This window comes from Peromyscus californicus, unplaced genomic scaffold, assembly GCF_007827085.1.
Source record: "Peromyscus californicus insignis strain IS unplaced genomic scaffold, ASM782708v3 Scaffold_6__1_contigs__length_162567912, whole genome shotgun sequence".
Lineage (NCBI taxonomy): Eukaryota > Metazoa > Chordata > Mammalia > Rodentia > Cricetidae > Peromyscus > Peromyscus californicus.
Genome location: NW_026294584.1, coordinates 20928097 through 20943184, shown reverse-complemented (window position 1 = coordinate 20943184; position 15088 = coordinate 20928097). Strand labels below are relative to the sequence as shown.

The 15088-nt window shown below is 41.2% G+C and overlaps 1 protein-coding gene across 7 annotated transcripts in view; it reads right to left on the bottom strand.

Moving 5' to 3' along the window:
- The window catches only part of Dync1i1 (dynein cytoplasmic 1 intermediate chain 1), a 303029-nt gene that overhangs the window by 92772 nt on the left and 195169 nt on the right, over positions 1 to 15088 (bottom strand). For all 7 annotated transcript variants that reach the window (XM_052722316.1, XM_052722314.1, XM_052722313.1 and 4 more), the window contains one exon: positions 5435 to 5560. In XM_052722316.1, the coding sequence (XP_052578276.1) occupies positions 5435 to 5560 (126 nt within the window). The remainder of the gene's footprint in view (positions 1 to 5434; positions 5561 to 15088) is intronic.

The window sequence follows — 15088 nt, the reverse complement described above, 5'->3', positions numbered from 1 at the left end:
CACAGTTTGGGTTGGAGGAGGGACAAAATTTGGTGAGAAATTGATTTTATTGAAATGAAGTACGCCATTCTCCCAGAGGCTGTGGAAGGCCTCTCTTTATGGGATCAGGGAGCATAACAAAGTCACCACAGCTCACTCGGGGTCAGCCAGCTGTATTGTCAGCCAGGAATGGAGAGGCAATGTCTAACTTTCTGTCCCAACCACCAACCCACGCTCTCTCCTGGATTACTGTTGCTCCTCACAGGGGGAACTCTTTTGGAGGCCACTGGGAACCTCAGCAGACCCACAGGCTGGGCAGCTGAGGCCACCAGTTGCAATTCCATCTCTAATCTTTGTAGAATCTTAATGAGAAGTGAAGCCACACATAGGAAAAAAAAATATAACCGAGGGGTTTCAACATTGGCACCCGTCACGTCAGCTGATATCACCCTGCTTCACATTTCGCTTCCCCCCCCCCCCCCCCCCCGAAGCCGTGGAGGGTTAGCCACGGTCAGTTGCAGGCAATTGCCAGATGATCCTCAAAAAGACGAGGCCACGAATAAAGAAGCCAAATCAGGAAAAATGAGAAAAAAAAACCCAAGAAAACCTCTGACCACACTAAGCCACTAAATAAAGCATTTTTACTTACTTCGATGTAGCTAATTCTAAGATATATATTTCTGATTCTCTTCATTCCATTTTAAAGAGAAAGACCACACCAGGGTAAGCAATACAGGGTGGTCAGACATATAATCTAATGAGAGTGTGTGAAGCCACTACAGACGGCAAGAAGAGCACTGCCAGACTGTGATGGGGCCGGCCACATGGCTGATTTCTATGCAGAGTGCACCAATATTTTCCAAGTATAGACAGCTTTTATTGAAATGAAAATAGAAAATGCAGGCCCAGTGCCCACATGAAAAATGTAGTGAGTAGACACATGAAGCCACCCGTGGAAGGAGAAGATATTTGGCCTTTCCTCCTCATGACAGAAAAAACGAGCCTTCCTCTGAAAGCTTTTTGTGATTAGGCTGAAAGCTCATTGGGTCTTACAGACGGAAGACTGAGTTGAAGCTTGTTTACTGAAACAGTAGTCTTAGGAGCCGCCGGATTTGTTGGCAATTATGTAGTGGAAACATGGGAAGAATCAATGGAGATTTACAAGAAATGCTTAGCTAAAACGATGAAACCACAGTCATCGTACAACTCACTCACCTTTTCCCATCCCTAGTCCTGTGTCTTAGAGCAAACTATTCAACTAATCTTTAAATTACTGGAATGCCGCAGAGAGTGAGGACTCAACTGATTTGATTTTGGTGAGCTAGTATCCTGAAAGTGTCAGTTTTTAATAAATGAAATTTGTCAGAGGTCAGAAAAGATGTAGAAGAGTCATACATAGGTTATGAGGGACGGATGAAATTTGCTTTCTCATATATGTTTGACTTTAGTTTGTTTTATAGCACTGGTTGGCTTGGAACTAAAAAAAAAATGTATCCCAAGATGGCTTCCAACTCACAATGCCCCATCCTCAGCTCCACCACTCACACACTCAGAGTGCTAGGATTGTAGGAGTATGTTACCAAGCCCGGTTTCTCACATTAATTTGGGGGGGCTCTCTGAATTTGCCTGCCAGGTTAGAAAATCATAATGATCTGATGACTTGTGAATGTCAAGCTGCCCGAGAGAAACCTTTGATGATCTGCATAGCCCTTGCTACAATTCCCATGCTTGCTCATCTACACCCCAGATGAAGTAAATCAGAATTTCTGAGGACAGGAAGGACCCAGACATCATCCTTCTTAAAGTCACCCAGATGACTGTCACAAACAGCTTAGGCAAAGGCTCAGCTTGCTTCACTTCTTCTCTGTTCACCTTCCTCCCTCCACAGCACAAGGCCACGCTCCTACACGTGTTTACATCCCTTACTGGTACAGAATGACACAGGATGTGGTTTTGGGAGAAATGTCAGCTGATTTCAACCTAGCTGTGCCATTCACGGGTATTTATCTTGCTTCATGACTCTTCTGAGCCACTTTCTAGTCTGCAGCCACTGAGAGCTTATGGTAAGGAATGTAAATATTAGATGTTCAATACTTGTGCATGTTAAAGGATTTAGTGCCATAGACACACTCCCCATGAACTCAAGTATGTTTTGTCCTCGTCAAGGGATGATCATATTCTCTTCAAGTTAAACTTTCCACGTGAATTTATTTGTTTACTATCCCAAAAATGATCTGCAATTAGTTTCATTTTAGGAGTTATGAAAGATACTGTTTTCCTGGATTGCTTGGGGTAAAATCAAAACATTAACTTTATATGTTAACTTGGCTACCCTGTATCCAGTTTATGGTTGAAACAGTAGTCTAGGTGTCAGTGGGAAGTATATTTTAGGTATGGTTAATACTCAAATCAGTAAACTTTGAGTAAAGTAGATTATCCTCAGTAAGGAGAGCTGGCTTCATCTAATCTGCCAAAGGTCTTCAGAGCAGAAGCTGGAGTTCCCAAAAAGGAACTGATTCTGTTGGCAGCATGGAAATTCTGACTTACTGGCCTGTGCTATAGATTTCAACCTTAGGACCAGAGCATCCAGCATTATCTAAATCTCCACATTATGGCCAACTCCATAGATTCTGGGCTTGCTAGCCCTCATGATTTAAGAGTAAATTCATTTAAAAGTCTCTCTCTCTCTCTCTCTCTCTCTCTCTCTCTCTCTCTCTCTCTCTCTCTCTGTCTCTCTCTGTCTCTCAGTCCCTCTCTCTTTCTCAAATATATATATTTGAAATATATATTTCCCATTGGTTCTATTTTTCTGGGAAAATAAATCTCCTAAGAACCTTGCCTAACATACCCAGGAATCTTTAGAAGGATTTCACATGGTTGTGCCTCAGTATCCTTGGGGGACTGGTTTCAGGACCTCCCTTCCTTTGAGCTTCTGTAGATGCTCAAATCTTTGTGGAAGAGGGTGTGGTGTTTTCGTATAACTTGTCCATATCTCCCTGTTTACTTAAAGCACCCTCAGTACTATTTGTAATACGTAATGCAACGCAAACACTATGCAACTTGTTCTATTACTCAGAGGACAATGACAAAAACTATGCGTGTGTTCGGTAAGACATTTATTTTCAAATGTTCCCAGGCCACGGGGAGTTGACTTCATGGATACAGAACCAGAGGATGTGGAGGGCTGACTGTGGTCACTTCTGCTGTCACTGCTCTATCTTTCCCTCTTTCCTAAGAAGGCTCAGAGCTCATTCTCTTCACCTTTCAGAAAGCGGGGTCTACAGTTTCCCCTCTGCAGTTGCTGTGGTTAGAATGCCTAAGAGCCATTAAATACCAGCACAAACTAGACAGTGGAGTGCATTCTGCAATTAGGATTCTTTTTTTGATTTTTCATTTTCCCTAAATGTGCCCTTCATGTGTATCTAGGTCACTTACATGAACCACCGATTTCATTTCTGAGACCCTAGTTTTGCTGTTAAACATCTTCAGATGCACATGTAGCTGAATGAAACAGCTTTGACTTATCTGAAGTGGTAGAGTCAGATGACCAGTTTTCCCAGTTGGGATAGCACAGAGAGCTTTAAATTGCCACCCGCTCCTGGTCACCTGATGAGTTAAAGACTGTAGGGGAATTTGGGAGATGGAGATATTTTATTTAGCATCTTTTGGTAACTCTTATGTGACTTTATCTTGTCTATGCACATATTTCTGGATTAAAAAAAAAAACAGGACCATATTTTCTTCTAAAATAGTACATTAGATCATTTAAACGAGAAACTAAAACTAAAGCACAATAATCATTTAAGTAATTAATAAATCATAAGCTGCCATGAGAAGGAAGAAAGGATGCTTGATTCAGTGAATACTGTTATTAGCTTTGTGCCATGGTGAAACAAATAATTTTAAAAATTCTGGTGATTTCAAAGATCTTTGGTCCTTGCTTCTTTACTAAGTATTATCATGATCCCATTGACTTTTTTACTATATAATACTGTGAATATTAACCATATTACCCACTATTGCCACAGGCCACCATACTTGGTTAATAGAATTAGAAAAACTTGAAGTTATGATAAACATCATAAGCATTGACTGAAACAGCATGAACTACTTCTTGGAGCTTTAAAATTAAAGATATGCTTTCTGTATATCAAAACAGCTTAAAAGGCCCTGGCTTTCAAAAATGTGCTTCCCCTTATCCCATAATCCTTATAGTATTTTCCCGGCAATGCAGCAAACCCCTTAAAACTGAACAAAATTAGGATTTTGTGCTTCTATGTTTACAAAAAGAGCCTATCAGGCTGACAAACTTGATAATCTTTAAGAAAAAAAAACAAAACTGTTCTCATTTCAAAGGTCCAGAAAATAAAGGTTATTTACTACACAGGCCTAGACTTCTTGTTAAGCCGTTTGTGAGATAGCAAATTAGAAAAACATGGCCAGAGTTAGAGGTTACTCAATCACGTTGAAGCTGAGCCTTTTATTCCAGCAGCCCCTGTTCCTCAAATTATATCTGATAATGTCCTAAAGTGTAAACATATTTCAGTTCAAAAAGACACTCAGGTCTTAGATAGAAAATGGCACAGAGCTTCCTAGGATGAGACCAGCAGATTTACCTCCCTACCTCTATAGAGGCGTGTTGTCAGGGTAGTTCTCTGAGGTGGTACCTCCGAATTCTAATATTTGAGGAACTGAAATGTTGAGGTAGAGCGTTTGCTTTCTACTTTCCTGTGCACAATCTCTGACCCATGCCGAGACCTGTCCTTTGGTCAAAGTCATGGCAACAGCACGGAGCTGAACATACCCAGGAGCTGAACATACCCAAGTGTAGCCTAATTTCAGTCCCAGCTTGTCAAATGGAAGAGAAGACACATGTTATTAGACACAAGGACTAAAACATCCCCAACTCTCTGAAGGAATCTGCATTTGCAAAGTAGAAACACATCTACGTTTCTCAACAGTTCAAGTAGTGTTGGTGGTCAATCTCCCCCGCCCCCACTCAGCTTCAACAGTATCGTTATCTCCAGAAGAGTATGGTGCCTACAGACTTAGAAACAGCAACATCCACTGGAGTGCGTTTCAGAGACACGAGGGAGCTCGTCTGGTAATGCTTTGAGGGCATCCACATGGGTGGGCAAGCATATGCCGCACTGAGCAGAGGAAGTGGCACACCACAGTTTCTTCCTAAGTGCGAGGTCTTTAGAAACTCATCCTCATGGGGGCTGTTTTAAATAGAAAGAAAATGACACACAGTCCCCAACCAGGCTTCCTAACCATTTGAAGAGGGCTGCCACTTTCCCAAAACATTAGGTTACTGTGGGGGAATTTTCCAAATTGTCAACAATTCCATTTTTAAACTCGGTTCTTTCTCCCAGCCCAAGACAGATGCAGTACAGCCTGAAGCGTGTTTGGTCTGGTAGGAGATGGGAGCTATTTTTACTCTGCTGACTCCTACCTGACAGTGGAAGACATATTCTGGTGTGGTTTTCTTGAACTTCATGTTCCAAACCAAGGCCACGCCATCTGGTTCATGGGGAGCATCTTCATTGTTGTTGTAAGAAGCAACCATCAGCTCAGGGTACTAAATGAAAGGTTACAAGAATTCATTATGTTAAGATGATGGCATAGGAATTTTCCCATGATCCTCTTGCGTTGATGCCTTCAACATATCCTATCAGTGTACACTACCACAGCTGTCTCAAAAGAAATTTCTCATTCTATGGATTTGTGCTGTGTTACACATTTCAAGTGGTCCAATCTTTTTAAAAGTTGCACATTTAATATCAAATCAATACACCCTGCTTTTCTGTCTCTCACATTTGTGTGTGCATGCGTGGTTACCAGACTGGAAACATGCTTGAGTCCTATAGAATCAATCACTTTGGCCTACCCTCTCCTTTTTTCTATATTGGTTCCCATGACAACTTTTTGTTCTGATTTTCTTTCTTTACTGCTTTGCAAAACCCATGCAGATTCTCCTTTTGTTACATACATACAATAACCTCGACAAGGTTATTCTCTTACTTCCTATTTTTTCCTCTTATTTTTACCTTCTTTCTAGGCGATCCTGTCAATCCCAATGGCTTTTAAAAATCTTAGTATGTTGATAATTTCCAAATTTCTCTGTAGGCTTGATATTTCTCAGAGTTGTAGATATTAGTATTTGACTGCCCACTGGGGTTTGCTCAGGATGTCAGGAAATTTACCAGTATCATGAGGAACACATAAAAAATGTGCTGGTAGGCTTCCTCACAAAGCTTACTGCTTCCCAGGGCTCCCTCAGGTTGTGCCTTATACCTGGTCTCACCTCACTGGCCAAACCAGACATTCTATTTTCATTTTCACTCCTTCCTTTCTCTCCACCCCACATGCTGTCTATCACTAAGTACTACATACATTCTGAATCTCCATTTTGTTCTCATTCTTAAGGGCAGAGACACCCAAGTTAACTTCTTGTCTGATGAGGGAGGTTATCAGACTCCTCGGTAGCTGCCTGTTCTCGGGCTTTCCACAGCCTATGGCCATCTATCCCCTACCCCAACCATTGCCAGGATAAAGCTGTAAGTCACCCTCAGCTTGATAATTAATGGTTTATCCTGGCTTTCAAGAAAAAATCAGAGTCCTGTAGAATCCTTTCTGGTGTGCCCTTCTCTGTTGCTCCTGTTTAGTATCTTTTTTTTTTTTTTTTTTTTGTTTTTCGAGACAGGGTTTCTCTGTGTAGCTTTGCCCCTTTCCTGGAACTTACTTGGTAGCCCAGGCTGGCCTTGAACTCACAGAGATCCGCCTGGCTCTGTCTCCCGAGTGCTGGGATTAAAGGCGTGTGCCACCACCGCCCGGCCCCGTTTTGTATCTTATGATCTTTCCTCACACCCATGAACACTCTCTACCCAGTCTTACCAGGTAACTGTGAAGCACACAGGTACTATCTCTGTACTTAGGATTCTGATCTCCTGCTCACTGGGGATCCTTCTGTGTTGCTTACCCCTTAACTCACCTGTGAGGCTGGATGAAGATACTAAGCCCTCCAGACAACCCTGACCATCTGCCCTCCTTGGCCTCTTAGCACCTTATGTTTTTATGCCCCTATTAAAGCCGTTGTTCAATTGCAGTCTGTTCCTTTCTCGCTGTGTATTTCCCTAAATCACAAGCTCTTTGAGTGTTTTTATTGTTATTGTTGTTGTTTTATCATCTCTGAACCCATAGTTGAATAAATCCCAGCACATGATGTGTTAAGGCAAAAAAAAAAATCCATTGAATAATTATAATTTTTATTTCAGAAACTCTCTTTTATTTCAGTAACTCTGTGATCAGCATAAATATTAATTCCTTTGTTATCAAACACCTTAGTAATCAAATCAATTAATATAAGAAGCATAATCATACAATAACAAGGTAGGCTCTAAAGCAGTGGTTCTCAACCTGTGGGTCACAACCCCTCTGGCAACTTCTATCTCCAAAAATATTTACATTATGATTCATAACAGTAGCAAAATTACAGTTATGAAGTAGTAATGAAAATTATTTTGTCGTTGGGGTCACCACAACATGAGGAACTGTATTAAAGGGTCACAGCATTAGGAAGGTTGAGAACCAGTGCTCTAGAGGGATGTTGAAAATACCTTCTCACCCCACATGAACTCTGTCCTGAATGGGATCAAATAAAGAGAGTGACTCATGAGCGATATGTAAGTTAGAACACGTGTAACACCAATGCCATCCTTACCTGGGCTTCTCATGAGTGGCTCTGTTATACACCAGAATTATTACAGCTTATATGAACCTCTTCTCACATATAATCTAGTTTTCTCTTCCTGTTCACTGTGCTACGTACATATTCAAATTGAACAACACTTTTATAAATGGGAACTTTGACTTTTCCTTCCTATGAACCATAACTAAATCTAAGTCTTCCATGTGGCTTTATTCATTCTTTCCACTACAGGGAGTTACAGTTCACTCGTTGCTACAGAAAAGGCATAGGCACACAGCACACATGGATGTGGCCACCAAGGGAAGTCATCACTCTTTATTAGAAAATGCTCCTCAGCAGATGAATCAAAGCTGATTAAGCAAGGCCTTTGATTCAGAGCCCATTCAATGAAGCTAACATCCAGATAAACACAGAAGTCTCCAGACTGTCCATCTGAAGTTTAACTATGTCACATGTGAAAAGGCAAGTCTGTAAACACCGGCACCACTACTGCAAGGGCCAGAGAGCAGCCAGATGTGTCTGGAATAGCATCCCACAGCTTCACATCTGGGTCTCATCGTTCACACCCACTTGCAGGTTTTCTTTTTTTTTTTTCCATTTAAAAATATTTTAACTTGTTTGGCTTTTAAGTTTCTTTAGCAAACAGGCAGTGCGTTAGTGAGAACACCAGGAAAATGCCTTTGGCAGTTTTCCTATAACAGGAATTACAAGGTGTAGAGGGAGTGACTTACATCTTATCTCATGCAGACTATTAGGATTTCAGAGTGTCTCCTTGTACATCTTTAAAAAAATTATTTGTTTGAGCATGGCCAGTCATATTTACTCATTATCAAGTTTCCAAAGCAATTATGGAAATTTAAATGTTTAAAATTATGCTTTTAACAATTGTGAAATTTCTGGTCATTTAATTACTCATAAGGACTGGATTATGCTACATTTAACTTAGAGAAATTTTACCCAGAAATTACTTTGCTCTCAAGTTAAGCTAAGTCTTCAGGAAAAACAGAATCTAACATTTCCTGGAGAGAAAAGAGCCAGCATGCTTTAAGTGGCCCTTATGTTCCAGGCATTGAGCTGGGCAATGTCTCAACTCATGTTACTCATGATTGTATGAAGAAGGTAATGGTCTATTCATTTCTGCAGACAAGAAGATAAGTGCTTGGGTAAGTGACATGTTCCAAGTCGTATTGCTTGTGAATGACAAAGTGAGGAACCCTGTGGAAGTCAGTTGAGTTCGAAGGGCTACATCCTTTTCTGTCCACTGTGCCATTGTGTCCAGTGTTGTCTGTACATAAATAAAATTTGGCATCAGATGCAATATGGGACAAGAACATTCATGTTAACATATTCTGTTCTGCGGGAACTCACCCTTGGCTAGCGGGGAAACAAGACACATGTAGGAATAACATCAGCACAGACACTGAAGCAGAACCATGTGAGCCAGGAGGGCAGTATCAGCAAGGTTCTGTTGAAGCTGGGCACGCAGTGAGGGTGGAAATGGCAAAAAGCAGCTCTCATTAGGAGTGGGCATTTCAGGGAGACAGCTGGGAAGGACATGTGATACACAACAATGGTGACTTGGTGAGCTTTAAAGAGAGAAGAGGGAGGTGGCTAGTTGCAAGAGTAGGATGGTAGGTGAGGAAATTCTTCCTGAATCTGTCTGCCTCACAGGATCCTCTGTTGGGAATCGCTTGATGATACACAGATGCCCAGAGTCCCAGAGATGACTAAGAACAGAGCTGATGCTTGACCAAAACAACCTAATGATGTTCTCTAACTTGGATGTACATTTTGGATGGGACAATGTTTTATTGGTGAGGTCCCCCAAACTGCTCAGGTGTCTTTTTCCTACCCTGAGTTGTAGGTCTTCAGATCTTCCTTGGATTTCCTATTTACTGTACTAGCTTGCCAATAAATTCTTCCTTTTTACTTAATCTAGCCAGAAGTACAATTTTATTAAAAATTATTTTTATTAAGGAAGAAAATGTTCAAAGGACATTAGTTTATAGGCTTTGTGAAGAAATGTAAAAGAAGAAAGATCTAGAAATGCTCAGGGCATCATCACAGAAGTTCCTGAGGCCAGGGAACATTTTTGAAATTTACTCTGGGGAGCAGAGAGTAGGGGTAGTATTCTTTGAGTACTAATACCACTGTGATCACTACTGCCATGTCATATTTACCTAGTGCACCCCATGTCCCAGACACTTAAGGCACTCAGTCTACTAGACATATTGATTCATTTAATACCCACAGTAAGCATGAAAGCTAGGTATCATCTTTTATCAGGACTTCGTGAACAAGAAAGTTCAAGCCAGTAGAAGTTAGGAAACTTGCCAAAATTTAACTATACAAAAAAGTACAAGAGAAGGAAAATAAAGTGGTACAAATAGGAAAATAAGTCAAATTATCCCTATTTACAAATGATATAATACTTCACATTACAGATTCCAAAATTTCTTGCGGAAAACTTCTAGATATTACCAGCAAGTAGAAAAAAGTGTCAAAATAAAAAAATCAGTTTACCAAAAATCAGAAGCCTTCCTATATGACAATAATAAAATATGGTAAGAAGGAGATTGTACACATACTCCTATTCATACTAGTTTCAAAAATATTAAGGAATAAAGCTAACCAAGGAGATAAAAGATCTTGTGGTGGTTTGAAAGCAAATGGCCCCCAAAGGCAGTGGCACTATTAGGAGGTGTGACCTTGTTAGAGGAAGTGTGTCACTGTGGGGGTGGGCTTTGTGGTCTCTTTTTCTCAAGTTTCTTTCAGTGTGACAGAGAAGTAGATTTCCTGTTGCCTGCAAGATGTAGCACTCTCAGCTCCAGTACCAAGTCAGCCTGCACACTGCCATGCTACCTTTCATGATGATAATAGACTGAACCTCTGAAACTATAAGCGAGCTATGCCAATTAAATGTTTTCTTTGTAAGAGTGATGTGGTCAAGGTGTCTCTTCACAGCAATAGTAAACCTTAACTGAGACAGAAATTGGAACCAGGAGAGGAATATAGCTGTGATAGACCTGGCCATGTGTTTGCTTGGAGGAATTTGGACTTTGGTACTTTGTGTTTGGAAAGCAGTGTAATGCTTTAATTGGGACCTTAGAAAACTAAAATGCTTTTGTATAGCTAAGGAAACAGTTAAGTGAAGAGAAAGCACATATAGTGGGAAAGAATCTTTGCCAGATGTACATATGACAAAAGATTGACATCAGAATACATACAGAACCCAAAAAACAAAGAGTTAAGAAAACAAACGAACCAATTAAACTATGGACTAGGGATCAGAACAGAAATTTCTCAAAAGAATATAGCTAAGTAATATCTCAAAAAATGTTCACCATCATTAGTAATCAGGGAAATGCAAGGAAAAATGACTGAGAGATTGCATCTTACTCCAGATAGCTAAGGTCAACAAAACAAGCTGGAGAGGTTATGGGAAAGGAGGAAATCTCATTCACTGCTGATGGGATTTTGAACCAGTGCAATCACTATGGAAAGCAGTGGGGAGATGTCTCAAAAAACTGAAAACAAATGTACCATATGATCAAGCTATACCATTCCTTGGCATGTGCTTAAAGGAATGGGCATCCTGTTCCATAGATACTCACTCATTCATGTTCATAGCTGCAATATTCACAGCTAGGGAACAGAAACAATCTAAATGCCCTTCGGTAGATGAATGGGTAATGAGAATGTTGTATATACACAATGGCATACAATTCAGCTGTAAAGAAAAAAGAAATCATGAAATTTTCAGATAAATGGGTAGACTTAGGAAAGATTATATTGAGTGAAGTGACCCAGGTCCCAAAAGATAAACACTGCATGTTTTCTCTCATCTGCAGCTTCTACTCCAAATTCTCAGGGGTGAGTAGAACCTGGAGTAACTCCAGAAATAAGGAAAGTAAAAAGGACTGCTAGCTGGGCATGGTGGCACATGACTTTAATCCCAGCATGCGGGGGCAGAGGCAGGCGGATCTCTGTGAGTTCAAGTCCAGCCTGGTCTTCAAAGCGAGTTCCAATACAGCTAAGATGGTTACACAGAGAAACCCTGCCTCAAAAAACAAACAAACAAACGAAAGGTGGGGGTGAGTGCTGTTCGGTGCTGGTGGTGGTGGTGGAGAGAGGAGTAACAGGATGCAAGATAGAAGTGGGCCAGGGGTCAAGTGGGAAGAGGGGAGGGAGGCCAGTAAGAAGGAGGGAGATGGGGAGGGAGATCAACACTATGAATGTTCGAAAAAGCCATAAGGAACCATATATTTTATTTATCTAACATTTAAAAAAAAAGAAATGAAGCTATGCCACTTAGTCTGACAATGCTGCCTACCTATCTCCAAGAGCCACACAGACTAACAACCTCCAGTACCAGGCATGAAAAACTCTTTCGAGTTGTCGGTCAGGAGAGTCCAAGAGACTCCCTAAGCAATGCAGTCTACTGCTACTGCCTTGGGCTGTGACCAAGAGTTGTCAAATTGATCTTAAGGTAAACTTACCAGAAGGGAAATTGTGACTGGTAGTAGAAACCTACCCAACTTCCCAGGGCTAGTTAGGCCATGGATCTTAAAGAACCTTCTACCACCACTTTCCTAATCCAGCTTAATTCCCAACTGCATTCTAAATACTTAAATTTATACCCACAAACCGGTGTAGTTCTCACATCTCATCAAAGAAGCTTCTCTTTGTAGTAGACAGAACCATTACAAAATACCATGACTGGTCAAAATACAACTGATCATGGGCTGCCTAGATCCAATTGCTGTATCTACAATGCAACTCCTGTATCTAAGGCTTGGGAATCATCGAGGAAGAGGGTGGAGAGATTGTAAAAGTCAGAGGATCAGAAAAGAGGCTCCTAGAAATGAAAGAGAAGCTGTATCCATTGCTGTGGGATGTTCTGTATGGCAAATGTGTTGCTGATTGGTCAATAAATAAAACACTGATTGGCCATTGGCTAGGCAGGAAGTATAGGCGGAACAAGGAGGAGAATAAAGCTGGGAGGTGGAAGGCTGAGTCAGAGACACTGCCAGCCGCCTTGTTGAGAAACAGCATGTGAAGATGCCGGTAAGCCACGAGCCACGTGGCAAGGTGTAGATTTATAGAAATGGATTAATTTAAGCTGTAGGAAAAGTTAGCAAGAAGCCTGCCACGGCCATACAGTTTGTAACCAATATAAGTCTCTGTGTTTACTTGGTCGGGTCTGAGCGGCTGTAGGACTGGCGGGTGAGAGAGATTTGTCCTGACTGTGGGCCAGGCAGGAAAACTCTAGCTACAACCCATGATACTTCAACAACAAGCTTGCCTAAGTAGGAGCTGAACAATGACAACATCAAGAGAAATGCTACTGTGGGAGGAGGAGATGTCCTGGGGCCTCACCCGAGATAAAGAACTGCAGGCAACTAAGAGCTGCTGAGAGAGGGATGTGGCCACTAATCGGTTATCCAGTTCTAAGTGGGCATCCCAGAAATCATATACACACCGGCAACACTAAATAGGCTCAGCAGGCTGTACTTACATTTCTATGCATTTATATGTAAGAAGAAAAAGAGGACATGAATTTGGGAGGGAACAGATTGGGGGAACACATTGAAGTGGTAGGGAGGGAGGAAAGGGAAGGGGGAGAAAATACAATTACATTTCAATTAATAAAATACATGACTAGTCTTTGCAAAATGATAAAAATACTTATACTAACTCTAATATGCAGAGACTACATGTAGAGAGACCATCAAGACTGCTTTCTAAGTTAGACAAGAAGGAGAATATGGCATAACGTGCTTGTAAACTCCAAGTGTTAATGACTTTGAATTAGTACCAAAAGGAACTCTCTTTTGCTCTATAAATTTGGCTGAATTCATTACCAGACAAGTTTTTAAAGATTTTTCAGGTTAGTGTCTTGTGTGACTGCAGCATTGGAAAATGTCTTTTATATAGGCAAGGTGTACATATGGTATGAGCAAGGTAAAAGTCTGACTTATATACACCTAGACACTCTGACGCATGGGCTGTGGACAGTATTCTTGTGCTAAACACTGTTAAATAGGTGACAGAGCTGACATTTCTTTATGAGGGGGGTGTACATAGGATACTTTACAAATATTACAAGATTAGAGAGTCATTGCCTAAGGAGCTCAGAATAGAAAGTAGAATCATGCAGATCTCTCGTGTTTCTTTCCCTTTCTCCCACCAGTTCCACTTTGTTTCACACAGGAAATTCTCCAAGGCATACCTGGAACCATTACACACCAAGTCTGTGTCACATCCTTCTCTGTTGTCTGAATATCACCAAGTGTGTACACCAATTCAGAAATTCCCTTCATCTAAGAAGCATGGAAATCTGGTTCTTTGAACCCTTAAAACTATTATGACACAATAATTAGTGATTCTGTTTTTTTTAACTGTCTATAAAATGCATGTCTTACAATTTCAAATCCCTTTCCACAGTGTATATAGGCAGGTTTTACGAATGTGTGAACACACACACACACACACACACACAAACAGAGAGAGAGAGAGAGAGAGAGAGAGAGAGAGAGAGAGAGAGAGAGAGAGAGAGAGAGAGAGAGAATGAGACAAAGGAAAGGAAATGTAGTCTTTCCCTGGCAGAGCTTCTGTGTTTTCCAGTTTTACTTCCTTTGACACAAATGTCACATGGGAAGACCTTGTGTTGAAACAAACCCATGCAACCACACATTGAGGTGAGGTGGGACCAGCCCCATGGCTGGTAGACCAGCAGTCTCTTCAGGGAGCCTTAGCAGCTGACTTGGGAACCACTAACAGTTGCCTTAGTTGAGGAATGTGTCAGATAAAGTTCCTGCCTGATTTCCAGACCATGAATAAGTGAACACACCAAGTTAAGTGTTTCCTAGGGCTTGGATCTGATTTCTCTGTACACCAGAGCATGTTCACAGACCACCCACATACTGCAGAGAGACTGGGCAAGCTTGTCTGTCTTAGTCTTTGTACAACAGAGCTCTCTGTGCTCTGTTATCTGGATGTCAAAGGGGATTCAAGAGCAGAGAACCCCCACCCACTTGGTGGCTGCTGACAGTACAGTTGTGGGGATTGTGCTCTCTTTCAATTCCCAACAGGATTAACTGAGACTCTTATATCCTTATTGCTTATCTTCCCACATCACCTTCTTCTCCTTCTTTGCCTAAATCACAGTCTCCAGAGATGCCTTGTCTGACTGGAGAGTGAGCCTCACTTACACTGAACTCTTATGGTACTTGCTCTCTGTCTGGATCACTCAGCATCTCCAAGTTCTTTTTGTTTCAGCTTCAGAAGCAGCTCTTTGAGGGAAAGAGCAGTTAAAACCTATACAGCAGAATGTTACATGGCTTGAGTCCAGCTCTACTGTACCATAGCTGAGTGATTGTTAGCCAGTTTACTGAT